This window comes from Salmo trutta, chromosome 22, assembly GCF_901001165.1.
Source record: "Salmo trutta chromosome 22, fSalTru1.1, whole genome shotgun sequence".
Classification (NCBI taxonomy): domain Eukaryota; kingdom Metazoa; phylum Chordata; class Actinopteri; order Salmoniformes; family Salmonidae; genus Salmo; species Salmo trutta.
Window position 1 is genome coordinate 6,660,491 of NC_042978.1, and position 27,725 is coordinate 6,688,215.

Genomic DNA, 27,725 nt, shown 5'->3' on the forward strand with positions numbered 1-27,725 from the left:
ACAGTTGCATGCACGCAAACACACACACACACGCAAACACGCAAACACACACACACACACGCACACACACACCGTCTTTCTCTCTCTTCCCCACCCCCACACCCATTCCACCTACCTGTATCCGTCGATGAAGCTGGCGTTGATGTAGTCGGAGCCCTCGAGGCCCCTGATGGGCTGCAGGCAGACGCGGGTGGTCTCGTAGGGCATGATGTTCACCAGACGGTTCTTGAACTTGTTGCAGGGCAGGTTGGCACTGATGAATCTGGACGTGTGGGCCTTGGAATTGGCCAGGCGCTGTAGAGGAGGAGGAGTTGGAGGATTGGACGGAGGGATAGCGAGAGAGAGCGGTGGAGGGATGAGAAGAGAGGGAAGGAGGGAGAGAGGGAGAGGGACATGGAGAGGGAGGGAGAGGGGTAGGGGGAAGAGGGGAGAGAAGAGAGGGAAGGGAGGGAGGAGAGAGGGACATGGAGAGGGAGGGAGAGGGGTAGGGGGAAGAGGGGAGAGAAGAGAGGGAAGGGAGGGAGGAGAGAGGGACATGGAGAGGGAGGGAGGGGGGTAGGGGGAGATAGGAATGAATGTCATATGGAACAAGAGTCAGAAGGATAGAAAGTGGTATAAAGAGAAGGAAGGAGAGAGAGAGAGAGAGATGGAAGACTGCAGAGTAATAATGAACTGTGAGATCTTATCTGAGCAAGACAGAGCTGAGCCATAGACGATCGCTGAAGCACCCTAAAAATGCAGACATATCTATTTGATGAATGATTTCATAATGTATGGCTGGATGGAGCAATCAAAGAACACAGTCTTTAATCTACTCCCTATTTCCTTTTCATATCCCTGTGTGCTTTGCAATGTGAAGTCTTGTGTGAGGTGCTACGAGGTAAAATAGTACGACTTGAAGCACTAGTCTGCACTACTGTAACAAGCTAGCATCAAACAGAAACTGGAGAGAGGGGTTTCTATGAGGCAGTAAACCCATCTGGTAAAAATGGGTCACTTAAGTCTTTGATAATGGGAGTCTGGTATATGCTCCGCACACAGTCGAGTCACACAGAATACATTCGAGCAGGCGCGTGCACACACACAGTGTCATGATCCAAATTGGGACCTGTACTGACAAATGACCATCAAAGGGCCCATCACGGCAGTTTGTGGGCCAGTCTGTCTGACAATATCATCCCTCACACACCCGCACACGCACACCTCATCCCCCTCTTCACTCCTTTGACCTTGATGTCTGCTGTGTGTAAGCTGTACTTTTTCTGACAGCCTCTCTCTATCCCTTCTCAATCTCTCTCGCCCTAACTCTCGCTACTCCTTCCTCCCTCCCTAAAATGTCTCTCACTCATTCCCCCAATGTAATTGTTTCTCTCTCCCTCTCCCCCTCTCTTTCTCCCTCACCCCCCTCTTCTCTCTCCATCTCTCTTTCAGTGCCAAAAGCCCAGTCTGTCATTGCCACTTGGATTTGGGTCAACTCCCCCTGTCCCCATCCCCCTCCTCTCTTCCCTCTCTCCTTTCTTCCCTTTGATCCCCCTATAACAGAGGCAACTGGAATGAGACTGGCTGGCAAGGCTGAAGACACCCAGATCTGTTGCTACACCAAACTCCGGGGGGAGAGTTTGGATTGGAAAACCAACCAATCTGGCAACCCGTCCTTGCAGAGATGCACCTAGGAAACCTCTAGTCAAAGAAACATCCTTAGTTGCCCCTTTCCACCGGGAGTTCTGGATGATACTGTACTTATGTTCTCTGTCATGTAGCCTACCACTACCAACATGCTAAGCATGATGGGCGGGATTTGCATTTTTTGGGACTATTCCATTGGTTCCTTTGGGCCAGGCAAGCTTAATCAAGCATAGCTGAAGTGTCGTTTGAAAGAAAATAAGTACTATTTCAACCTAGGTCTGGTGTGCGCGCTGGCAGTCGTAAGTAAACAAAGGCATAAATATTGCTATGGATGACTGTACTGATCTCAAGCCTATAGACCAGGGTTTCCCAAACTCTGTCCTAGGGACCCCAAGGGGTGCACGTTTTGGTTTTTGCCCTAGCTCTACACAGCTGATTCAAATAATCAAGCAATCATCAAGCTTTGATCATTTGAATCAGCTGTGTAGTGCTAGGGGGAAAAAACTAAACGAGCCCCTAAGACTTTGGCGGCCATGAAAATTGTCAAGCAAATAACTGCCGGTCTCAGGGTAATTGACTGTTAATTAACATAAACACATTTAGCATCTCCTGGCTCCATGCATAACCTATAAGCCACTGACGCAGACCTTTGGAACATCTACATTTAATATAGGAACATCTGCATTTAATATAGCCTACACCATCACAATAAATACATTTTTTATTTCAGACAGGTCTAATGAACCATGATATGAATAAAATGTAGTCTATTTCAGAAGAACAGAATAGCATAGTTTGAGTTGTCCTTATCCTGTTTAGGATAGGGGGCAGTATTTTCACGGCCGGATGAAAAAACGTACCCGATTTAAACTGGTTACTACTCTTGCCCAAAAATGAGAATATGCATATTATTAGTATATTTGGATAGAAAACACTCTGAATGTTTGAATGGTGTCTGTGAGTATAACAGAACTCATATGGCAAGCAAAAACCAGAGAAAATTCCAAGCAGGAAGAGGCCTGTCTGAGAATTTGTAGTTCTTCTTTTGATTCTCTATTGAAATTACAGTATCTGTGGGGTTACGTTGCACTTTCTAAGGCTTCCATTGGCTCTCTAAAGCGTTCAGAAAGTGGATTGAGCCGTCTCCTGTCTCTGGGCAGAGTATAGTAGCTCAGTTTCTCAGTGATCTGCCTGGGGACGCGCGAGCACACAGTTTTTTCTTTTACTCTTTGAATGAATACACTATTGTCCGGTTGGAATATTATCGCTATTATACGAGAAAAATACCATAAAAATTTATTTTAAACAGCGTTTGACATGCTTCTAAGTACGGTAATGGAACATTTTGACTTTTTTGTCTCGAAATGCGCTCGCGCGTTACCCTTTGGACAGTGACCTGAACGCACGAACAAAACGGAGGTATTTGGACATATTTGGAACAAAAACAACATTTCTTATGGAAGTAGCAGTCCTGGGAGTGCATTCTGACGAAGATCAGCAAAGGTAAAACAATATTTCTAATACTAATTCTGAGTTTAGAGTGCCCCGAAATTGCCGGGTGTCAAAATAGCTAGCCGTGATGGCTGAGCTATGTACTTAGAATATTGAAAAATGTGCTTTCGCCGAAAAGCTATTTTAAAATCTGCAATTGCATAAAGGAGTTCTGTATCTATAATTCTTAAAATAATTGTTATGTATTTTGTCAACGTTTATGATGAGTAATTTTGTAAATTCACCGGAAGTTTTTGGTGGGAATGCATGTTCTGAACATCACACGCCAATGTAAAAAGCTGTTTTTGGATATACATATGAATTTGATTGAACAAAACATACATGTATTGTGTAACATAATGTCCTAGGAGTGTCATCTGATGAAGATCATCAAAGGTTAGTGCTTCATTTAACTGTGTTTTGGGTTTTTGTGACATATATGCTTGCTTGGAAAATGGCTGTGTGATTATTTTGGTCTATGTACTCTCCTAACATAATCTAATGTTTTGCTTTCACTGTAAAGCCTTTTTGAAATCGGACAATGTGGTTAGATTAACGAGAGTCTTATCTTTAAAATGGTGTAAAATAGTCGGATGTTTGAAAAATGGAAATGATTGCATTTTTGAGGTTTTGTATTTCGCGCCACGCTGTTCCATTGGATATTGGCTAGCGGAACGTCTGTCCTCAAGTTAGGTCCTGATCTGGCTATGCCATATGGCTGTGGGCTACACAAGTTAATTTAGCAGACAAGATTTGCTTAGAATTCCGTGGCATAATTTGATATTATTTTACGAAGAATACAATTGAACATAGCTGAAAATAAAATAGAAAGGATATTTTCTCCAAACGATTTGCGGCACAGCCTTTGTGTAGCTGTAAATGCACCCTAAAAAAATTCATGCCTTTTGAGGCCAGTTGTGCCCTTGGGCTGAATATAATAATTAGAATTCCATTCTCCCGGCAGCATGCGCTGAAGCACCTCTCACTCACATGGCTCTCTCAGATATCTCAATTCTTATTAGCCAACGCCCGTCATGTGAACGGGTCCTTCTCACATGGCTACAAGTAAACATGGCTCTCCATCATGTGATCGGGACTTTCTCACAGACTACAAGTGCAGCTCATCCAGGTAGTGCAGCTCATCCAGGATGGCACATCAATGCGAGCTGTGGCAAGAAGGTTTGCTGTGTCTGTCAGCGTAGTGTCCAGAGCATGGAGGTGCTACCAGGAGACAGGCCAGTACATCAGGAGACGTGGAGGAGGCCGTAGGAGGGCAACAACCCAGCAGCAGGACCACTACCTCCGCTTTTGTGCAAGGAGGAGCAGGAGAAGCACTGCCAGAGCCCTGCAAAATGACCTCCAGCAGGCCACAAATGTGCATGTGTCTGCTCAAACGGTCAGAAACAGACTCCATGAGGGTGGTATGAGGGCCCGACGTCCACAGGTGGGTGTCCACCGTGCAGGACGTTTGGCATTTGCCAGAGAACACCAAGATTGGCAAATTCGCCACTGGCGCCCTGTGCTCTTCACAGATGAAAGCAGGTTCACACTGAGCACATGTGACAGACGTGACAGAGTCTGGAGACGCCGTGGAGAACGTTCTGCTGCCTGCAACATCCTCCAGCATGACCGGTTTGGCGGTGGGTCAGTCATGGTGTGGGGTGGCATTTCTTTGGGGGGCCGCACAGCCCTCCATGTGCTCGCCAGAGGTAGCCTGACTGCCATTAGGTTCCGAGATGAGATCCTCAGACCCTTTGTGAGACCATATGCTGGTGCGGTTGGCCCTGGGTTCCTCCTAATGCAAGACAATGCTAGACCTCATGTGGCTGGAGTGTGTCAGCAGTTCCTGCAAGAGGAAGGCATTGATGCTATGGACTGGCCCGCCCGTTCTCCAGACCTGAATCCAATTGAGCACATCTGGGACATCATGTCTCGCTCCATCCACCAACGCCACGTTGCACCACAGACTGTCCAGGAGTTGGCGGATGCTTTAGTCCAGGTCTGGGAGGAGATCCCTCAGGAGACCATCCGCCACCTCATCAGGAGCATGCCCAGGCGATGTAGGGAGGTCATACAGGCACGTGGAGGCAACACACACTACTGAGCCTCATTTTGACTTGTTTTAAGTACATTACATCAAAGTTGAATCAGCCTGTAGTTTAATTTTGAGTGTGACTCCAAATCCAGACCTCCGTGGGTTGATAAATGGGATTTCCATTGATTATTTTTGTGTGATTTAGTTGTCAGCACATTCAACTATGTAAAGAAAAAAGTATTTAATAACATTATTTCATTCATTCAGATCTAGGATGTGTTATTTTAGTGTTCCCTTTATTTTTTTGAGCAGTGTATAATCTATTCTGTGCGAGAAATAAATATTCCAAACTTAGTCTGGGACAGTTGTGGGATGCGATAGATCCCCGATTAATACAACCACTAACATCAAAAAAACATTTTAAAAGCAATGAGGCTGACGCAACAGATCAGAACTTTTAGCTTAAAATGTTGATAAACTATTAGGCTATTTCTTCACATTATAAGGACAGCAAAGGCACACATGCAAATAGAGGGAAAACACCATCTCAAAAGTGACCGCAAATGCCATTATGCAAGTAATGCTTTTATTATAAAGGTACATTTTTAGGGTGAAAATTCTCTTCCCCAAACTTGAAACTCGCTGCACATGTATGCCAGTTAGGCTCTACACCCGTTGTAAAGCAGATTCATGTGCTTCATTTTAAGAAGTTATTTGGCCACTTTAGTTGAGATAGAAAACGTCTCAAAACATATAGGCCTATGGCTAGGCTACATCGGGCGTGCGAATACGATTTGAAAAAGTCGCAAAAAAAGGTATGCGATGTTTCTTGCCTTAACAGCACACAAGCTGAGCATCATTCACAAGTGATAATATATCATTCACATGTGATAGGCTAATATGGTCAGCCATCAGACTATTCTTGATTTAATCTTGTCTTTACGTACAGTGCATTCGGAAAGTTTTCAGACCCCTTGACTTTTTCCCCATTTTGTAACATTACAGCCTTATACTAAAATGGATTAAATAATTCCCCCCCTAAATCAATCTACAAACAACACCCCATAATGACAAAGCAAATACAGGTTTACATTTCTTTTTGCAAATTTATAAAAAATAAAAAACGAATTCCTTATTTACATAAATATTCAGACCCTTTGCTATGAGACTCGAAATTGAGCTCAGGTGCATCCTGTTTCCATTGATCATCCTTGAAATGTTACAACTTGATTGGAGTCCACCTGTGGTAAATTCAATTGATTGGACATGATTTGGAAAAGCACACACCTCTGTATATAAGGTCCCACAGTGCATGTCAGAGCAAAAACAAAACCATGAGGTCAAAGGAATTGTCCATAGAGTAGCCAGTCAGAAGCCACTCCTTAGTAAAAGGCACATGACAGCACGCTTGGAGTTTGCCAAAAGGCGCCTAAAGGAATCAGACCATGAGAAATAAGATTCTCTGGTCTGATGAAACCAAGATTGAACTCTTTGGCCTGAATACCAAACGTCACGTCTGGAAGAAACCTGGCATCATGCTGTGGGGATGTTTTTCAGCGGCAGGGACTGGGAGATTAGTCAGGATCTCGGGAAAGATTAACGGAGCAAAATACAGAAAGATCCTTGACGAAAACCTGCTCCAGAGTGCTCAGGACCTCAGACTGGGGTGATGGTTCACCTTACAACAGGACAACGACTCTAAGCACACAGCCAAGACAACGCAGGAGTGGCTTTGGGACAAGTCTCTGACCCGATCGAACATCTCTGGAGAGACCTGAACAGAGCTTGATAGGATCTGCAGAGAAGAACAGGAGAAACTCCCCAAATACAGGTGTGCCAAGCTTTTACCGTCATACCCAAGAAGACCTGAGGCTGTAATTGCTGCCAAAGGTGCTTCAATAAAGTACTGGGTAAAGGGTCTGAATACTTATGTAAATGTCATATTTCAGTTTTTTATTTTTTGTAAATTTTCACTAATAAAATAAAAAACGTTTTTTTTTTTTGCTTTAGCATTATGGGGTATTGTGTGTAGATTGATGAGGGGGGGAAAAAAACAATTTAATCCATTTTAGAATAAGGCCGTAGTGTAACAAAATGTGGAACAATTCAAGGGGTCTAAATACTTTCTGAATGCACTGTATACTAAGTAATATGTGAAATTTGTTTTGATTTAGAATGGACCATTATCATGCAACTGTCTCGAAACAGGGGAAGGAGAAAAAATACATGTCATCTATGCACTTAAATAGGGAATGGAGGATGCTTTTCCCGTGGTTAATTTTCATGCCAGCCAGGTAGGCTATCCTGTTGTAAAGAGAAGCAATGTGCTTAATATTAGGGAAGTTGAGAAATAAATATTGTAGGCCTAGCCTATAGAAAGCTGATGGGACCCTCCTCTTTTTAATAGAGGCCATCAAAACTCTGTTTTCTCACTCATTGCATAGAAATGTTGCGCACCATGTGCTCATGAGCTCTCATGAAGTGTTTGATTTTCGATTACATTTGCATTGATGTCAGAGTGATTAGAGGGACAATGGAGTGCTGTGAGTACCAGGCAGTTAGCAAGTTTGGTAGGCTACCAATGACCATCAGCAACATCAGAGCTTGGAGAAGCCCAGTTACCATGACTAAACGGTCACATGGAATTTGACCACGGGTCATGACTCGTGACCGCCTGTGTGGCGGTAATATGGTCACCGTAACAGCACTACGTGCACCCCTTGGGGTCCCAAGGCCCGAGTTTGGGAAACGCTGACTAACTGACGAAGCAACTCCTTTCTAAGACGCAGTAACGTCTCTCTGTTCATTAGTGAGAGGAACCTCCTGCTTGCCCTCGCCGTTCGCCTCGCCATGCATCATCATTAACTATTAATGACACCTTCTCACTAACGCTCTGGCGCTACGACCGCCGCCGCTCGCCGTTATTAATCCGACGCGACTTCATACCTCTCAGTACCATTATCGCTATTACAGACGGGGCTGTAGCTGTTAGAGATTATATCGTGGTGTACTGTAGCAAATGTCTAGGATGAAACCGTCATCATTGTTTCTTAGCGCGGTGAGATGATAAATGGCACTGGGAATATTACAAATGATTTTGAGGCGAGATAGGGGCATGTACATGTGTAATTCAAGGTCAAGTGTGTCGTTGTGCAAAGGGGGAACAACAAAGTTCGGATAGTATTGGATCATCGGTCTCTCGCTTAGTGTTTGGCCACATTCCATGCATTTCCCCGTTTCGGATAACGGGTTCTCATCGTAGCAGTTATTTGTTAAGTTTAAATTCATCGTTTCACGCCTCTTCAGAATAATCCTTCATTTGGAGTCTGTACACTGATTACAAAGCTGCTCTATCTGGAGAATATTATTTGAAATCCTTCAGAAATGGATTCACACCAAAGACAAAGAGCAGACAGCTTAACTGTTCAATTGCTAGCTTTTTAAAAGGCAATGCTATGGAGTGGTGTGAGCAAACAGTGACTGAATGATTGAGGTTAAGGCTCACACGATTGAGGTATAATAAACTGTCTATAAACATTTGTACCTCCATGAATTAGGTGTGATATCGACATGCCCATTTTAATGCGCCGTTATAAAATATATACAAGTCAATATATATTTCAAACATTTCCAAGGCCATTTCAATGTAAACGTTAGTGTTTTACCTCTGGCTCAAAGATATCATGGATGTGACAGAGCATTGAGAGCAACTGAAGATAAAAACGAAATGTTGCTTCTCCACATAATTGATGGTTTTGTATTAGTAGGCCTAAACCTAAATAAACCTCAATTTTGTGCCTTTCTCCACCCTCTCTTTTCTCAGGTTCACAGCAGCCTACATGTCTATGGCCTACCTTAAACTCAGGCTCCGCACCACTCTACCAAACAAATGTCCTCCATTTCGTACCTTCCCCCAGTCTCCCCACCCCCAGTTTCCCTATACCCTATCTACATCCCCTACCTTAAACTCCAGCTCCATGCCGGTGACGTGCTCGCCCGTCTCCACCTGGGCCAGCTTCTGGATGTACGAGTACAGGCTCCTGGCCGCCACCTCCGTGTTGCCGCACGCCACCGCCTCCAGCAGTGCATCGTGGATGAAGCTGTACTGGTCCTCCGTCTGCACCATGTAGTTCCGCTGCGAGCGCATTAGCGTCACGTGGCCGTAGATGTCCACCGTCTTCTCATGCTTGATGCGCTCCAGCATGGCGTCGATCACGATGAAGCAACCCGTCCGTCCAACGCCCGCACTGGGAGCGGAGGGAGAGGAGGGGGGGGGGGAACATTAGAGATTGTTCTTGGAAAATCACATAAGACCGACAGATACAATTTCGTCAGAGATGCCAGATTTGAGCGATTGAGATTTCTCGTCTGTCAATGTCTGCTTGATCCAGTCATGCTAATACATTCACATTGCAGCGGTCATTTTGCAGACACCAATAGAGTGGGTTTGAATAGGAATTTGAAAGCGAAGGATGAAGGGATGCAAGGGGTCAGGGAGGAGGTGGTGAAGAAGAGAGTGATGATAGAAGAACAAACAGAGGGTTGGCGAGAGAGGGCGGACCAGGAGAAAGATGCGGAACAAAGAGAGGAAGAGAAGGGGGTGAAAGAGGACGTGAAGGAGAGACAGTTAATAGGGAGCGAGTGGCTGTGTGAGTGTGTCTTTTTGTGTGTGTGTGACTCAGAGCCCTGCAGTCTAGTGTTAACACACTAGAGAGCTATGACCTTCACTTTACTCACCACTACTACTGTTATACCAGCACTGCATGACTGGATCTACGCACTGAAGCGTACAAACACACATACACAGCACTCACACACACCCTTTGGAACACTGATGTGTATCGTGTGTATTGTAAAGTGTATTGTTCATGCTGTTGAACAGTGGTTGTGTCACACCTCCTGACTTGGGAGGGCAACTGTACAGGTTCCCACTGACATGGTATGTTCCCGCCGACAACTCGCCTGGTTGAACCCTTGTTTGTTGCCTTGGCAGTAAACTATTTAGTACATTAAATTCAGAGCATACATACTGTGAGTGAAGATATCTTTCCAGTAAATATGAATAATTGATCTACTACCGTGCTGTGTGAACAAAGGTACTGTATGGATCGAATCCTAACGGTACACTTAAAAATCGGTCATCTACGGATGTCAATGGAATATTTAGGGTTATGATTTGGCCTCTGTATTCTGAGGAATGAGGAACTGTTTTTTTTCAAGTGCTGGGTCCATAGTTCATTGGAAGAATGTGAGGAAACTTTGACACTGGCTCTGCAGTAACACATCTCATTCAACGAACACAGTTGAATCCTTATAGAGTCTAGTTAACCCAGTTGAATCTCATCCTAGTTTTGTCCGAAAAGCTGGATCGAACATCTGAGCTGACAAGGTTTTTACCTTTATCTGTCATTCTGCCCCTGAGCGAGGCAGTTAACCCACTGTTTCCCGGGCGCCGATGACGTGGATGTTGATTAAGGCAGACCCCCCCCCCCCCACCTCTCTGATTCAGAGGGGTTGGGTTAAATGCGGAAGACACATTTCAGTTGAATGCATTCAGTTGTACAACTGACTAAGTAGTTGAATGGGGTGAAACAAAAACCTGCACCAAACAGTGTGTGGCCAGCCAGAAGTATTATTTTCATATACTATATACCCTGCTGTGAAATCTGTCCACTATCTGTAGAAGTGTAGTGTGTGAGTGTGTGAGTGTGTGTGTGTGTACCAACCTGCAGTGGGCGATGATGGGGCCTGCGTCAGGGGGGTTACAGGTCTTGACTCTGCGTAGGAAGGCCAGGAAGGGGGTGGGGTACTCGGGGACCCCGTGGTCAGGCCACGCCGTGAACTGGAACTGACGTACCTCCCGCTTCTCACTGGAACCATTCTGGAGGGGCAGAAGAGAGAGATGGGGGTTAATTCAACATGTGTTTGTTTGTGTGTGTGTGTGTGTGTGGGGGGGGGGGGGAGTAATTCAACGTGTGTGTGGGGGGGAGGGGTTAATTTAACATGTGGGTGTGTGTGGGGTTAATTGTGTGTTGGTTAATTCAACGTGTGTGTGTGTGTGTGGGGGGGGGTAATTAAACTTGTGTGTGTGTGGGGGAGGGGTTAATTTAACATGTGGGTGTGTGTGTGGGGGGGTTAATTCAATGTGTGTGTGTGTGTGAAACAGCTCTGATTTCAAGCCTCCATGTCTATTTGACTGTACATTTTTGGCTCGGTGCAAACCCATTCAAAGAGTGGTTAAACTAGCAACGTGCCTCCTATTCTTATATAGGACCTGGCATGTCACTATCTTAGCTACTTGCTTAAACATTAGTAGGGTATTCATTTTTCTCCCCCAAAATCTGTTCCCCTGTCTGAGTGCCAACCACAATAAACAGAGGACACGCCCTAGTCATAAAGAGAGCGGTAATAAGGACGCATTGGAAAGCCGTCTAACGCATTAAAAAAAAGAATCCAGCGGCAAAAAAAAACAAAAACAAAATGAGAAAAAAACACCTCACATTGCCCTGCCCTCTAGTTTTCCCTTTTCCTTTCTTCCTGGAAGCTCTTTAAAGCTATCGTTTGCATTTCAATGCAGCATTTTCTGCTATCCTCACAGACTTTTCTGCTGAATAAATGAATAAATAAATGCATTAATTAAAAGCAAACTGACCTAGTTTGCAGGGATTTGTCTATTTTTTTGTCTATTTATTTCCTGGCCATTCCACTGGTTTTGTGTTTTCTGCTGTGGATGTGCTTCTTTCTTTGCAGGGAGGGATAACTAGCTGGCTGGTGCCCAGATTATTTAAAAGAATTTATCACTCGTCAGGAGGGTCTGTGTCACTGCATATTACGCACACATAGATGCCTGTGTGTGTGTGTGTGGAGTGTGTGTGTGTGTGTGTGTGTGTATGTGTGTGGAGAGTGTGTATTACAGACTCTCTACAAAGCAAATACCGTAACCAGAGTTCAGACAAATCCAAGAACAGAACAATGAGACACCATACCAGAAATAAGGAGAGTAAGAGAGGGAATGAAGGGAGAGAGAGAGACAGAGAGAGACAGAGAGAGGTGGGGGGATAAGAGACAGCTGGGGAAGAAGAGAGAACATGGAGAGATGTGTGAGGGATAGAGGGAGGGTAAGAGAGAGATGGAATAGCAGCGTGTGGAAAAAACAGAGGAAAGAAAAAAGGGGGGAGAGATGGGGGAGTGGAGTATAGAGAGCACGGAGGGATCTAGAGGGACGGGTCGACAAGCTGCTGTAAACCAACAGATGTGTACAACAAACCCGAAAATTCTAACCAGCCCAAAAGCACCAGTGCTACTAGCTAGCCTTAGCTAGCTACTCTACTTAGCTCCAGTATAAAGCAACAGAGCCCGTTAGCATAGGTTTAGCCACGTAGCACTGAACCTAACCAGCCCAAAAGCACCTGTGTTACCAGCTAGCTATCTCCCCTTAGCTCCAGCACATAGCAGTCTGTTAACATAGCATTAGCGTTTAGCGTTAGCACTGTGCTCCATTTAACAGAACCAAAACACACCGCCACAGACATCTTAAAGGGCCCACTTAATGCAGTCGTATCTTTTAAAGATACATTTCCTTTTTAAGCTCTACACTTTTATGCTGGCTTGACCGCCAAGAGTCGGGGACGGGGGGAATATAAAAAGTCGGCCAATTATGCATGTAGCATCTTCTTCCGCTCACTTAGCTAAGTGCTTCTATTTGGCAGACGAGCATTAAAAGATGATTGGACAGCAAACAAGAGAAGAAGAGGAAAGAGGTCTGGGAAGAAGGAAAGAATGTAAATAGTTTGGGAGAAGGAGAGAGAGGCAGCGAGAGAAAGAGAGAGACACTAAAATAAGATAGGGGGCAGAGAGAGAGAGAGCGAGAGAGCGAGAGAGAGAGAGAGAGAGAGAGAGGTCATTCTGTTGTTTATTTGCTTGTTGGATGCAGCAGGAGGATGTTGTGTTGAGTGCTGGCTCCGAGAAATACGCTGTTTGTGAGTTTGACTCGCAAAGCCAATACAATACAAGGAGACAGACAGACAGGCTCCTGAAGGGCTTGCTCTCCCCAGGGCCCACCACGCAAGACCCTGCATACAGCAGCATATTACAGCTCATATCGCATTCAGGACAATTCTTATTCCTCTTATTTCCACATTGGCTTCTCCTCAGATGGCCTCACAAAACATACAAACAAAGCCTCCACTGAAACAATTAGATGGATGAAAGAAAGAAACATGGAGAGTGTTCCACCAAGCCTACTAGAAGGCAGAACCATATTGCTTTAAACTACTACTGTACCTGATATTTTCAGTTCCATAGGGGGCCTAGGGAGTAGTATGGATATAACAGTCTGGACTGGAGTGGTATAGTGTGCAATGTGGATACTTAGGAGTGGAGTGTAGAATGTAGGGAGTCTGATTTCAAATGTAGTGCAGTTTGAATTGTGTAGTGTAGTGAGGTATGTTTTGCCCGTGTGTACAGTACTCTACAGTGTGACTTGCGGCACGACAACGTGTGGAATTACTTTCAGTATGGGTGGAGTAAAGTTGTGTACTCACTCGTACCTTGTGCAGGGAGAAGGTGCGGACGCAGAAGGTGGCCAGCTCTATAGTGTCCAGTAGAGTCACCTGGGTCATCCCATAGGTCTCTGTTCCTCGACTGGGCCAGTACTGGTCACACTTGATCTGAGGAGAGAGGAGACGAGGTGGGTAAGTACACAGACACTCTCAAACACGCAACAAAGGCAAACTATGGCATTCATTCACACATATACACTCACAAATGCAAAAACGCACGCACCCCACACAAAAATCACACAGAATCCTATTACACAGTGAACCCCATGCCTTCACCAGCCATCCTAAAAAGAAGAAGGTTCACAGAACACACCAGAGTCTGGTTTCCCAATAGAACATAAGCTTAGTGTGTTTTAACGACGCATCATTCCTATAACGGCCGAAGAACTCGCATGCGCTTCCCAAAACACCACGTAGGGAGACATTTCTCAAAGTTCGTAGTCGGAGCTTGTGTCGATACAAATAGGATCGAAAGAAAGGCAGCACTGCTCTCAGATCAGCTTTCTCCATTCACATCTTACCTTAACATTCAGATTATTCCACAACACTGATGACAGATCAGTTCCTAAAGATAGGCTATCATTCAAGGGTTTTTCTTTATTTTTTACTATTTTCTACATTGTGGAATAATAGGGAAGACGTCAAAACTATGAAATAACACGTGGAATCATGTAGTAACCAAAAAAGTGTTAAACAAATCCAAATATATTTTATATTTGAGATTCTTCAAATCAGCTTTGCACACTCTTGGCATTCTCTCAACCAGCTTCATGAGGTAGTCCCCTGGAATGCATTTCAATTAACCAGGTGTGCCTTGTTAAAAGTGAATTTGTGGAATTTCTTTCCTTCTTAATGCATTTGAGCAAATCAGTTGCGTTGTGACAAGGTAGGGGTGGTATATTGAAGAATCTAAAGTAAAAAAAAATATTTTGATTTCTTTAACACTTTTTTAGGTTACTACATAATTCCATATGTGCTATTTCAGAGTTTTGATGTCTTCACTATTATTCTACAATGTAGAACATTTTTCAAATAAAGAAAAACCCTGGAATGAGTAGGTGTGTCCAAACTTTTGACTGGTACTGCATATGGCTGTGAATATTAAGGTGGCTTATTCTAATGCTTACCCTATAATAATAGACTCATCGTATATTTGGTACGTCATGGCTCACATGTTGTTACACATCATGAGATACACTGAGTATACCAAACATTAGGAACACCTTCGGCCCTGGCGTCACGTTCGCTGGAATAAATGTCGGACCAAGGCGCAGCGAATGTTGAGTTCCACATATTTATTAGAAAGTGAAACTAAGCAAAGACAAAAACAAATAAATAATAAACTAACAACGAACCGTGACTACAGCGATGCTACGTGCACTAACTCAAAACAATATCCCATAACACACAGGTGGAAAAATTCTACTTAAGCATGATCCCCAATTAGAGACAACGATAGCCAGCTGCCTCCAATTGGGAATCATACTAAAACACCAACATAGAAAAACAAACTACAAACCCACATAGAAAATATAAACTAGACTAAACCCCTAGTCACGCCCTGACCTACTCTACCATAGAAAATAAAGGCTTTCTATGGTCAGGACCTGACACCTGGGCTGCCTTTACATTTTCTACACTTCAGGAAAATAAATAGAGAGAACCGGGGGAATGAAAGGAAAAAAGAAGTGTCAAATCAACTCCTTCCCTGTAGGCTTCACCTACAATCATCAAACCCCTCCCCATCCCTCCATCTTCCCGTCCCCCTGCCTCCCCCTAGCAACAACCACCAATCAATCAAGGGTGGGTATGTTTCCCTTTCAGCAGAGATACACACAGTGTGTCCAAGACAGCTCCCCCACCACTCCCCCTCCTCCACCCCAACACTCAGTCACCCTATCCATCCTTTCCATCCTAACCTAATGAAGATTCATTCAATACGCGCCAATCCCCCCCCCCCCAAGGCCCTGATGCGATGTGACAGCTAGTCCAGGAAACGCATCATTCTAACACTCTCATTGCGTTCACAGTCAACGCTTGCCGCCTGCTAACCCTGATGGTATCTGACAGGGGTGGAACACACACGACGGAGGGATAGGTAAACGGATAAAAAGGGCAGAGATGGAGGAGGATAACAGAGAACGAGGTAAGATACCTGAGGTAAAGAAACTTGGCATTCTTCATATTATTGTAAGACGATTCACAATGCCTAGGCTGATTATGGCTTGCATATAGACAACAACATTGCACTAACCACAAAGGATTATATGTTCCTGTACACTTTAAAGTGCCTCATAATTTCCTCACATACACTGCAGAATTTTGAAATAGTTTTTCTGTAAAGTCTGTTTTGGTCAGAAAACAAGCCTAACACTGATCCAGGGGGAACACCAGATTCAATTCTATAGTTATTTACCCGTGATTTCTCTTCCAGTCTGGTCATCATGACCACAGTGGCTGCCCTCTGTTCCCACACCATCCTCCAGAAATCTCCGAACGTCTCGGGCAAAGGACCCTGCGTTGCGATGTAGGCATTCTGCTTCCTGTAACCGTCTATGTAGTTGGCGTTGATATAGTCGCTGCCTATGATACCTGGAAATTGACAGAAGAGAGTAATAGAGTTGAAGAAGGGACAATTTCAAAAATTGTTGGTTGTTAATAAGCCAAGTGGTCAACTTTAATGGCTCAGGCAATTTTCCGACTTCGCTGTGTTCTTATTGCTCTTATCGCTGTGTTCATAGGTCACTGTGTCCTCTCTCTTTCCACCTTTCTTTCTGCCTCTCAATTTCTTTCTTTCACTTTCGTCTTCTCCCTCTCTCCCTCTCTCTCTTTCTTTATGTTTTATTTATGTATTTCTCTGGCCTGGTGTTGTGGTTGTGATTTAGTGTTGATGCTGGAGTGTGCAGTAAGGAGCACGGGGCCTGGGGAGTAAATCAGTGCTCAGAGCGGTCCTCTCTCCTCCATCGCTCTACAGCCGTCACCACGGCCTGTCACACACACAGGCCCCACTAAATCTCAGCTAAAATAGCCCTCCTGCACGCAGGCTGGGCGAGTGTTTGTGTCAGAATAAGCCCTGCAGTGTGTCTGATTGTGTGTCGCTGACATATGTATGAAATCGAGCACACAGCCATGCAATCTCCATAGTCAAACATTGGCTGTAGCATGGCCTGACTGAAGAACCCAGTGACTTTTAACGTGGCACCGCCATAGGATGCCACCTTTCCAACAAGTCAGTTCATAAAATTTCTACGCTGCTAGAGCTGTTATTGTGAAGTGGAAATGTCTAGGAGCAACAATGGCTCAACTGCGGAGTGGTAGGCCTCACAAGCTCACAGAATGGGACCACCGAGTGCAGAAGCGCGTAGCGTCTAAAAATCGTCTATCCTCGGTTGCAACACTCACTACCGAGTTCCAAACTGCCTCTGGAAGCAACGTCAGCACAATAACTAGGCCCATTAGCTCCAATGAAGGGAAATCTTAACGCTACAGCATACAATTATATTTGAGACAATTTTGTGCTTCCAACTTTGTGGCAACAGTTTGGGGAAGGCCCTTTCCTGTTTCAGCTTGACAATGCCCCCCAGCTCCATAGAGAAATGGTTTGTCGAGATTGGTCTGGAAGAACTTGACTGGCCTGTACAAAGCCCTGACCTCAACCCCATCGAACACCTTTGGGATGAATTGGAATGCCGACTGCAAGCCAGGTCTAATCGCCCAACAACATTGCCCAACCTCACTAATGCTCTTGTGGTTGAATGGAAGCAAGTCCCAGCAGCAATGTTCCAACATCTAGTGGAAAGCCTTCCCAGAAGAGTAGAGGCTGTTATCACAGCAAAGGGGGGGAACAACTCCATATTAATGATTTTGGAATGAGACGTTCGACAAGCAGGTGTCCACATACTTTTGGTCATGTAGTGTAGGTCTATCTTTGTGTGTGTATGTGTGTGTGTGGGGGAGTGTGTAAGTGTGTGGGTGTGTGAGAGAGTCAAATGTAGCTCATCATTCCTCTCTGTCAAAAATAGCCATAGTCTATGTGTGTATGCTCTTGAGACCCTGTCAGCTTAATATGTCCCAATGTCCAAAGCCTTTGACGCCATACACATTCACAATGCATTCTTTAGGCAAATGCATATATCATATATGGGAGCTCTGAGAATACCATTCGTTTAGTCTCCAACGTATCCTCCGACTGTTGTATCTATCTTCAACCAGGCAATCTGTAACCTCAATGAGCCTACTAATTGTATTTACTCTTGTCTAGACTAGAGTCTACTCTTCTATCAACTAATAAAAGATGGTTGAATGTCACACGCCTTCCTTTATCAGACGTATAACATACTAGTTATAACTCTTAAACTCTAAAACGCTTCAACAGACTGCAATGGCCGCTCAAAAAGTCACGTTCCTTAATTGACGTTTTCGCACTCAAGCGACAAACAATGAAACACTCGACTGGGCTAATTTAAGAGTAGGGAGACGCGACAAAGAGCGCGGCGACAACCGTGGGGGGGAGAGAGAGAAAGAGAGAGAAAAGGCAAACGTCATTAAAAAGGATTCCACGTCGCACAATGCGATTGTGGCGCATTGGCGTTAGTCATAGCTAAGTGAACAGCAAATGGCTGCATACATGAATTGTTCTACTGCTGTGACTAATGGCAAAATCACTGCACTGTAAAATGGAAATTTCAGACTTGATTAATTTATGTATTTATGGACGCTTTGCCAGGGATGATTTTGTCATGTGTGCTGTTGCACTCTTAAATTGGGCTTATTGCGAACTGTCAAAATCAAGTCGAAATGGATAAGTCGCAGAAAAAGGTGGCGAGAGGTTGAGAGCTCGGCAGGGTTGAAGAGTGACGAGTTCACCTGGCTATGAGGAACACTAGGAGACTTCCACTGTTGAAGGGTGAGCTCCTCTAACAATGTTCTCAACTTTGCACCAATGGTCATTTCATAAGGTCAAATAAGATGAGACCAAAGAGCATCGGGCAGTCAGTCTACCTCAAACCTTGGACTGCAAGACATAACAGACCAACACAGAGTATTGAAGTTGCAATTGGTGGGGTAAAAAGTTCCAAAAAGTGTCTAGTCTTACCTTCGATGGGTGCGAGGATGACGCGGGAGTGGTCGTAGGCGATGACATTGGCGTAGCGGTTTTTGGGCTTGTTCACCTCCAGGTTGGAGTGTTCCCATGTGAACTGCTGGCCCGGATCGATGGACTGTGGGACACGATAGAACGCACACGCACGCACGCACACACACACACACACACACACACACACACACACACACACACACACACACACACACACAATATGACATCCTCAGAAAGGAGACGAAAGAAAGATAGAGGGAAGGCACAGAAAGGAACACAACAATACAGAGAGAGAGAGAAAGCAATAAAAAATTTCAAAAACAAGGGAAGAGCCTCATTAGCAGTTGCTCCGTGCCCACTTCAAATATAAACGTCTGAGCAGGTGGCTTTATCATCTCTTTAATGTAGACAGTGCATAACGGCAATAAAAATATTGATCAAGGTGGCAGCTCTTCTCTTAGGGTGAAAAAGAGAGAGGGGGAATAAACCAGGTTCCTGGGCCCCGACACTGCTGGCAAGACAAATGCTGCCCGCGCTTGGAATACGAGATTTCCGGATAAATATTCTATTCCCTTGTCAGGGTAATTTAGTATTCCATTATGATTCGGCGCTCGCTCGCGGGCCCTGGCGCTAGCTTGAAGGATGTTTTCGGTTAGGGCCTGGTGCAGGGAACAGAGATTGAGGCTAAATAAAGTCCAAATAGGGGCCTGATGTAACAGTTTACCCGCAATCATCACAGTGAAATAACAGACAGCCAGCTCGGCACAAGGAGAACCTGCTCCGCATTGTCCCCATCTCTGTCTCTCTCTCATCCCATCCTTCTCCTCCTCTTTTTCTCTTGTCTGGTCTCCCCTGAGGCTGACTGGGATTATTTTGTGTGTAGTAATGCTCTCCTGAAGGCGTGAGTGTGTGTGTTTGTATAATAGGGTGAGTGTGGTTTCTACTTTAACACTCCTCTCCCTCCTCCACTTCCCCTATCCTGACAAAAAGGTGTTGCCAAGGGGATGAGTATGAGTGACAGCTCCCATCAAAAGGGGGTGGGCCCTTCTTGAATGGGGCATGTTGGTGCTGACACCTGATGGATTAGTTACTCCACCTCCTCAGTACATTCCATAGCTTTAGGCGACGATGGACCCTTCGAAAAAGTCTCCTCCCCTTCCCTGTTTCCGAACCTCCACCAGCCACCCCTGCTATGTACATTCTCTGAAGATATTGCGCACCTCTCCATCCAGCTCCTGTACTGCATTTCCTGATCATTAACCGAGCTCCCCTTCCTACCCCTCTCCTCTCTACGCTTTCTTCCCTCCCTCCTCTCCTCCCACCTCCATCCCACCACACTAGAAAAACCAATCACTCAGAGCCCCAAAGAGTCCGGGCCTTGGCAAGCCAAGACGCCCAGATGAGCAGCCATTCATCAAGAAAATAACAAAATGAAAATTACACTTCTCCATTTAATTTGGTCATTTATTTTTCTGGGGGAGCGAATGGAGAGGGGAGAGGGGGAGCGAGATGGAGAGAGAGAGAGAGAGAGAGAGAGAGAGAGAGAGAGAGAGAGAGAGAGAGAGAGACAGAGAGAGACAGAGAGAGACAGAGAGAGACAGAGAGAGACAGAGAGAGACAGAGAGAGAGAGAGGGTTGCACTGTAAGTAGCATTCCTTTTGGAGCCAAGTAATTAAGAACTTTGCGTTGTACCAAAGTGTTCCGAAGTGTCAATAAGTCACTTTTTCCAAACCCTCACCGATGACTCGATACCCTCCTCCTTCTCTGCCTCGCCCGTGTGAAGGGAAGTCGATTTGGTACACGGTCCAACCCAGATGTATAAATAATAGATAAGAAGAAGATGTACTGTATGGCTGCAAGCAGGTCATTATCCCAACAGCCACCACCATCCACCACCGGCTTAACTGTGGTTCTCCTGTTGGCATCCAGTACTACAGTACCCACAACTCTCCCTGGTGCAGCTCTGATGCTCTGGATGAGGACATTGCTGTATGCAAACGAGGGCTGATTCAGCGATCCTGATTTCTAATCAGCGGCGGGGTTCATTTATAACCTCCCTGGCTGCACTCGGGCCTTCGACAGCTCGGCTTCATGCTCGCCCGATGCCAGCGTATGTGTGTGTGTAGATCCACCATGCTGCAGCTTAGAATCTTAAGGGTGGTTGACAGGCCATCCGTTGACTGGTGTGGGACTGGACGCATTATGATGGAATAAGCGCTCAGTTATTTTTGGTGTGATTATGAAATTGCATTGGGGGAAGGGTTGCCTGGAAACCCAACATTTAAGTATAGAATGGCATTTGTGTTGATTCATTATTTTGCGCCCAACTGAAGAGAATGTGGTGGAACTTTGATTATATATTACAACGCTAACTTTGATTAGATAACATGCCACTACAATGTTAATACAGTTAATTCACTAAAACCTTGGAATCCCAGTAACCTCATTCTACCCTGGTCAGGGGTGAAGTTTCTCCTAGGTACAGATCTAGGATCAGCTTCCTCTCCCCAAATCCTAACCTTAACCATTAGTGTGGAAAATGCAAAAACTGACCCAAGATCAGCATCTAGACGCAACTTCCCCCTACACCATTTTACCCAACTTTAACCCTTAACCCCTGACCCCAGCCCACTCACCTCATACTCCTGGGAGAGCTTCAGGTTGTCGTTGGCTTTGAGAAGCTCTGTGTGTTCAGCCAGCTCCGCGATAGGGATGGGTGGATGATTCATCATACCTGTTTGCCACACAGATGAAGAGAGAGAGAACCGAGGGAGGGGGGAAGGAGGGATAGAAATAAAATGCGTCAGTACAGCTGCCATGGCATTTGAAGTGAGAGGCTAAAACCCTCAAAAAGTTAAGAGAATGACAGGACAAGGGTTAGGGTGGAATGGGGGTTGTGGATAATGCGGTTCTGCTAGCTGCAGAAGAGATAGAGGGGGGGTGGGGGGGAGTGAGAAAGCCTTAAGTGACAAGGGAGGGAGGGAATACTGGGGAACATTCTGGAATTCAAAACACACAGTCCATATGGAGTTGATGGGTGATGTTAGGGAATACAGTTGAGACCAGGCCGGAGCTCAAATTTTTATTCTGCACACTCACTACTATTCCCCTTCGTAATGGCGCACAAGTTATAGGGCCGCAAATGAAGGACAACCAATGGGTGATTGCTATGGTGAGAAAGAACCCCCCGACCAATTACTGCTCAAGTCTTCAGAGAGACGTGGCTTTTAATAGCTTGGCAACAGAGACAAGGCAACAAACCTCGGTTTTTGATGGGGAAATAATAAAATAGAAAAAACACCCCTTGAGTTTAGCCTTTGGAGCCAATATGATGCAATGTTGACATAAATTGTTCTTCACTCCTCAGTGCACAAAAACAAAAGGAATTATAGTTTTTATGCTAGGGTAAGAGGAAAAAAACTAGAGCTTTCTCTTAACCGAGTCACTGTGACAAGGAAGAGCTATTAACAATAGCATAAAAGCCGCCTGTGAAAATCCTTTTCACATCCAGAGGCACAAATATTTAATATGGGAATTAACTCAAATCGTAAATAACATCACTTCATTGTAGAGTGGCATTTCACACAAAATAACAACACTCATTTCCCATCAGCCAAGAAAACTAAGGCCTCCGTTTTTTGTTTATTGAAAAATATATTTAGATTAAATCAAGCAGTCAAAATGTTGCCACAATGAAGTACCTCTACATCACTGCATCTATAAACTAACTAGCTACTGTCTACCAAGTTCAGGGGTTAGGGGTTAGGGGACAGTTGACGAGCCCTGGCCTGGGGTTTGGATGAGATCGATGAGGGGGAGGGGTCAAGAGGGGAAGGTTATAGTGACAGTGGTGAGTGACGCGATGACGCAGTGAGCTGCTCCACTCCAGTCAGCCAAGGCCAAGCAAGCATGACGCTAGGATCAGTCACAGACACCCTTTTATGGCTTTCAGCCGGGCCATCCAAAAAAGCATCCAAAACCCTGGGCCCTTAATGTCATATTTCGCCGGATGTTGTCAAAGAATCCCAATACCGGGATTGATATAGCCAGGGGGTCCTCAACAGGTTTTAAGATGGACGCCCCTCCCCAGTCTCCACACCACCCAAAATGTCAGAACCTGCGTAGTCAGTTAACTTCTTTGGGCTAGGGGGCGGTATTTTGACGTCCGGATGAAAAACGTGCCCAAAGTAAACTGCTGGCTACTCAGGCCCAGAAGCTAGGATATGTATATAATTGGTAGATTTTGGATAGAAAACACTCTAAAGTTTCTAAAACTGTTAAGATTATGTCTGTGAGTATAACATAACTTATTTGGCAGGCAAAACCCCGAGGACAAACCATCCAGGAATTTTTGTTGTTGAGTTGACAGTGTTTTCAATGGGTTTTCTATGTGTATCTAGATTTATAAGGCAATTGCTTGCAGTTTCTATCACTTCCAGTGGATGTCAACAGTCTTTAGAAATTGGTTGATGTTTTTCTTTAGAAAAATTAAGAAGTACGGCACGCGCTTCACCTTGTTTTTATCCGGTATTGAACACCGTTTATCCCGTCTTAAATTTGATAGATTATTTACGTTAAAAAATAACTAAAATTGTATTAGGAAAGTTGTTTCAAATGTTTGGACAGCGTTTACAGGTAACTTATTAGATATTTTGTAGTCATGCTGGGCGAGTTGGAACCGGTGTTTTTCTGAATCAAACGCGCCAAATAAATGGACATTTTTGAGATATAACGACGGAATTAATCGATGTTTATGGGACATATTGGAGTGCCAACAGAAGAAGTTCTTCAAAGGTAAGGCATGAATTAAATCGTTATTTCTGACTTTTGTGTTGCTCCTGGCGAGTTGAAATTTGATTTTCATGTGTTGGTATGCTGGGCGCTGTCCTAAGATAATCGCATGGTTTGCTTTCGCCGTAAAGCCTTTTTGAAATCTGACAAGGTGGCTAGATTAACAAGAAGTTAAGCTTTAATTTGGTGTGTTGCACTTGTGAATGTAGGAAAATTAAATATAAAAACGAAAAAAAAATAATTTGGCGCTCTGCCATTTCACCAGATGTTCTCAAATCAATCCCGTTAACGGGAGTTGAGCCCAAATAAGTTAAAGGCAATTTTTGCATGGTCTCTGTAGCACTCCTCCACCACTACCGCCTTCCCAACAGCCCTAGATATATAGTCATATTCAAACCAGCCTAGTCAGTACTGGGGATATTTTAGCGATTTTTTCTCTATAGCTCTCCCAGTGCACCAGGCAATATGCTGTAACATTATTGGCGGGGCTGTGTGTGTACACTGGAGCTAATCCATTTAGGAGCATAATGCTGGGCATGTAATGGAATACGGTGGAGTCATATATTGTTGGCCTGTCCCTGGACATATCCCCGGCACGGAACTTAACGCTAGTCATATTTTTAAAAGGAGCTTAAGCCCACTTTGTTGCTTTCTGCAAATGGAGGTCAAAAGTTGTCTAAATCTTGATGACGTCCTTGGGCATGCAAAATCGGCGTAATCAGATTAAGCATCCTAAATTTATCCCATTTGCGTGGCGCTTAGCGTCCTCCCGAATGTTGACGGGATCACAAATGTTTTGTTTTGTCGGGGAGGGGACACTCGACACTCCCTGGCGTCACTCCCAATTAGTGATGGTAATTTTTTTTTAAATGAAGGGAACAATGTTACGCCGACAATTACATGGGGATTAGCAAAGATTATAGGGATATAACAGGGATATAGGAGACACAGGGACTAATGGAGGTTGAGGCACTGAACACCACAGTTCTAGTTGATGACTGGACATGCTGTGTTGTATTAGAGGACTGGTTCAAAGGTGGATCACACTAGATCTTCTAAAGACCCACTGATTGAATAAGGCCCACTGATTGAAGTTATTATTGTATTATTATCAGTGCTTGAAGTGAAATGAAAGAAGTGCCTGTACTCATTTTAGGTGCCCGGTGCTCAATTTAATTTTACAGTGCTGGTGTTCATATTTTAGAGCATAAGAGATGTAGTTGAAATTTCGAGGTCCCAGCACCAGCTAAATTCAAGCAGTGACTTTTACACAGTTCAATAGCATGTCTTCATTTTTCAATAAGTGAACCAATCTGACAATCCTTTGTGAGGCCAAATAAAACAACCTTCTTAATACTCCTTTAAGAATTGTTCTGTTCAATTATTTATTATCTTAAGTTGAATTAATAGACAAAACCTTGCATGGGAAGAGCAGCCCCTCCCCCCCCATGTAGTTGTATTTGGACAAGTTCCTAAATTTGTTTGCTCACATATCAGTTTCTGACTGAGCTAACATCGCATGCTACTTTCCTATGGCATCGGTTGGAAACGTGTTGTTATTCATCATTGCCGGATGGTGCATTTATTAACAACGAATGCGGGTTAAAATCGGAAGAATTCGACTTAGGCTGTCAATTTGTTATCCCACAAACTCAACGGGAAAAGGTATCAGGAGCTATATGCGAAAAGAACGGAAAAAAGAGAGCGGTTTGTTAGCGGCAAGATCAAAAGCAGAGTGCGCTTAGTGTTTCAGTGGCAGACAACGTTGTACTCAAACACTTAGTACCTCAGTGCCTACCTGCAGCCAATCGTACTGCCTCAGATGTACTATAAGTGCAGGACAGTTGCTACAGCCTGCGGAGGCTACGGTTTAAGTGTTTGGTTTGGAAAAAAGGAACTGTAACCTGGGATATACAAAATAACGTAGGTCCACTGGCATACGTGAAACTAGTATTAACTGTGTTTATTTAAACTTAAAGGAAATGTATATGAATTGGACTGATGTTTGCTTCATTAATTTAACAAAAGCACAGGCGAGTAAATAATAGCTGTCTAGTATAATTTTAATGGCGTTCATTTGGGCTCTCAGTCTGTTAAAAACAAGCAATACATCTAAACAGTTTTTTTTTATTAATACAACCCACAATGCATTCCAGAGGAGTAGACTGGATCGCGCTCTGAGTTAGTGCTTATGGAGACAGTCCATTTTCATCTTGAATCCTGCCTAACTCGACAAAATATTCTCTGTATCAACACAGACAGTGGGGCTGCATCTGAAATGGAACCTATTGGTACCCTGTTCATTATTGTACAATGTTTAACCAGGGCTCAGAGGAAAAAGGTGAAATAGTACAAATTTAAGCACCCCCCCCCAAATCATTATTATTATTAATATTGGGCCTGCCAAAGACAAACGAGTCGATCACATGTAAAGTCTTTCAAGGATAAGTTGTTGTCCACCCCCTACCCCACCCCCCTCTTCTCCCACAGTCTTTCCCTCCAATATCGAAGTAGTCCCTCCATTTTTTCTCAGCAATTAACAGCAGCGATCAATGGGCACGGAGAAACACAACTAGCGTCTGATTAAACATTTCCAATCTCCGATCTGCAGTCGATACGCTTGGGAAAAAAATGATTCCTTTTGATAGCCCCGGCCACTGGCCTGTTTATATATGTTTATTTACATATAAAAGAGAAGACACTCTCAGCGTGCCTCGGCGTTGGAGGGGGAAAAAAAACGATTTTCCTTTTTTCCCCCTGCGAGAGGGAGACGATCAAATGTCGAACCATCGTTTGCCAGGGTCTTTAATTAATTCCGCTCGTTATCTCGTAGACTGCAGAAAGACCCAGTCAGTTCAGATTGGAATTGAAGCAGTGGTGGGGGTGGAGGGAGGGGAGCAAGGGGAGTGAGAGAGAAGACAGAACTCCTGCAAAACCCCCCCATCTTTACATCAGCAGAAGTGATCGCAGAGGTTACGTATAGTGGATTAATGCGCAGCCAAAACAGCTTTGTGTGAATAACGCAACTGAAAATCCAACCAAAGTCAAAACAGCTGGGTTACGAAAGAAAAAAAAGAAAATTAGTGCTGAAATTGCAACGTGTGGGAAATAAACTTTGTAAATGGGGGCAATGCTAGAAAATCAAAAATAATGCGAGAGGACAAACACAGGAGCTAAATGCGTAGGGACTAACTTTCATAGTCAAAATCGGCATCACTTAGAGGACTGCTCAGACCAGAATCTGTGAAGAATAGCAAACATAAAAAAGAAAGAAAAACTTGTTTAAAAAAAATGCTGAAATGCAAAGGCAACTTAAAAATCCTAAAAATTGACAAAATTATAAAAGGCGAAGAAACACACATACAGAGATGCAAATTTTCTCAATCCTTCACAAATGTTTACCAATGTTATTAATCACTATTCTTTGTGTTATTTTTGTACAGATCCTCCCCTGTCCAGAATTATTGAGGTCCTTCACAGGGAGTGTTGGATTTGAAGCCAGCCTGTCAGACAGGCAGGAGGAAAGTAGGCCACACATTCAGCAGCATACCTTGACCCTCCTCCCACCCACTGGCAAAATCAGTGCCTCGGTGGCAGCACAAGCTGTTTGTTTGGCACAGGCGTCCATCACTCCTGCCCAATTGAAACTCCTCTATCAAGCTGCCTTGCCATAGTGTGGGTCAGAAATTGATTTTGTTTCTCGTACATAAACAGAGGTAAGAAAATTGCCATCATAAAAGAGAGCGAGAGAAAGAAATAAAGGAAGGAAGGAAAGAAGGAAGAAAGAAAGGGAAACGGCTTATATATCTTCTGAAAAATGAATGGTGAAAAGCCCCTTTGTTCAGAAGTCTGAGCTGGTGCGAAAGGAAGCAGTTCTGACAGTACAAAGTCTGTCAAGAAGATCCATGAAGGTAAAGGCTGCGTCACAGCTACACCCTCTCAGGTCTCTGTCTGTCTTTCTACTCAGGCAGAAAGAGGGCCATCTTAGGCCGTGCTCCTCACACCTGTCTGTTTGGTCAAGATGAGGTCACTGAAGCTCGGCACTGCAGCTGCTTACTGCTCTGGACTCGAAAGGAGTGCAAATTCAGTTTCTGGGAGACAAAAGCATTTCAATTGAATACACTCA

General features: G+C 44.3%; 1 protein-coding gene across 25 annotated transcripts in view; it reads right to left on the reverse strand.

Annotated features, from left to right (window-relative positions):
* Positions 1–27,725, reverse strand: part of LOC115157974 (receptor-type tyrosine-protein phosphatase S) — a 280,182-nt gene that overhangs the window by 21,752 nt on the left and 230,705 nt on the right. For 14 of the 25 annotated variants that reach the window (XM_029706364.1, XM_029706362.1, XM_029706383.1 and 11 more), the window contains 8 exons: positions 26,793–26,840; positions 21,445–21,542; positions 18,809–18,932; positions 16,130–16,305; positions 13,696–13,821; positions 10,879–11,033; positions 9,114–9,399; positions 116–294 (listed from right to left, as the gene is read on the reverse strand). In XM_029706364.1, coding sequence (XP_029562224.1) covers positions 116–294; positions 9,114–9,399; positions 10,879–11,033; positions 13,696–13,821; positions 16,130–16,305; positions 18,809–18,932; positions 21,445–21,542; positions 26,793–26,840 — 1,192 coding nt within the window. The remainder of the gene's footprint in view (positions 1–115; positions 295–9,113; positions 9,400–10,878; positions 11,034–13,695; positions 13,822–16,129; positions 16,306–18,808; positions 18,933–21,444; positions 21,543–26,792; positions 26,841–27,725) is intronic. The other 11 variants (XM_029706387.1, XM_029706384.1, XM_029706386.1 and 8 more) reach the window with 3 other exon arrangements.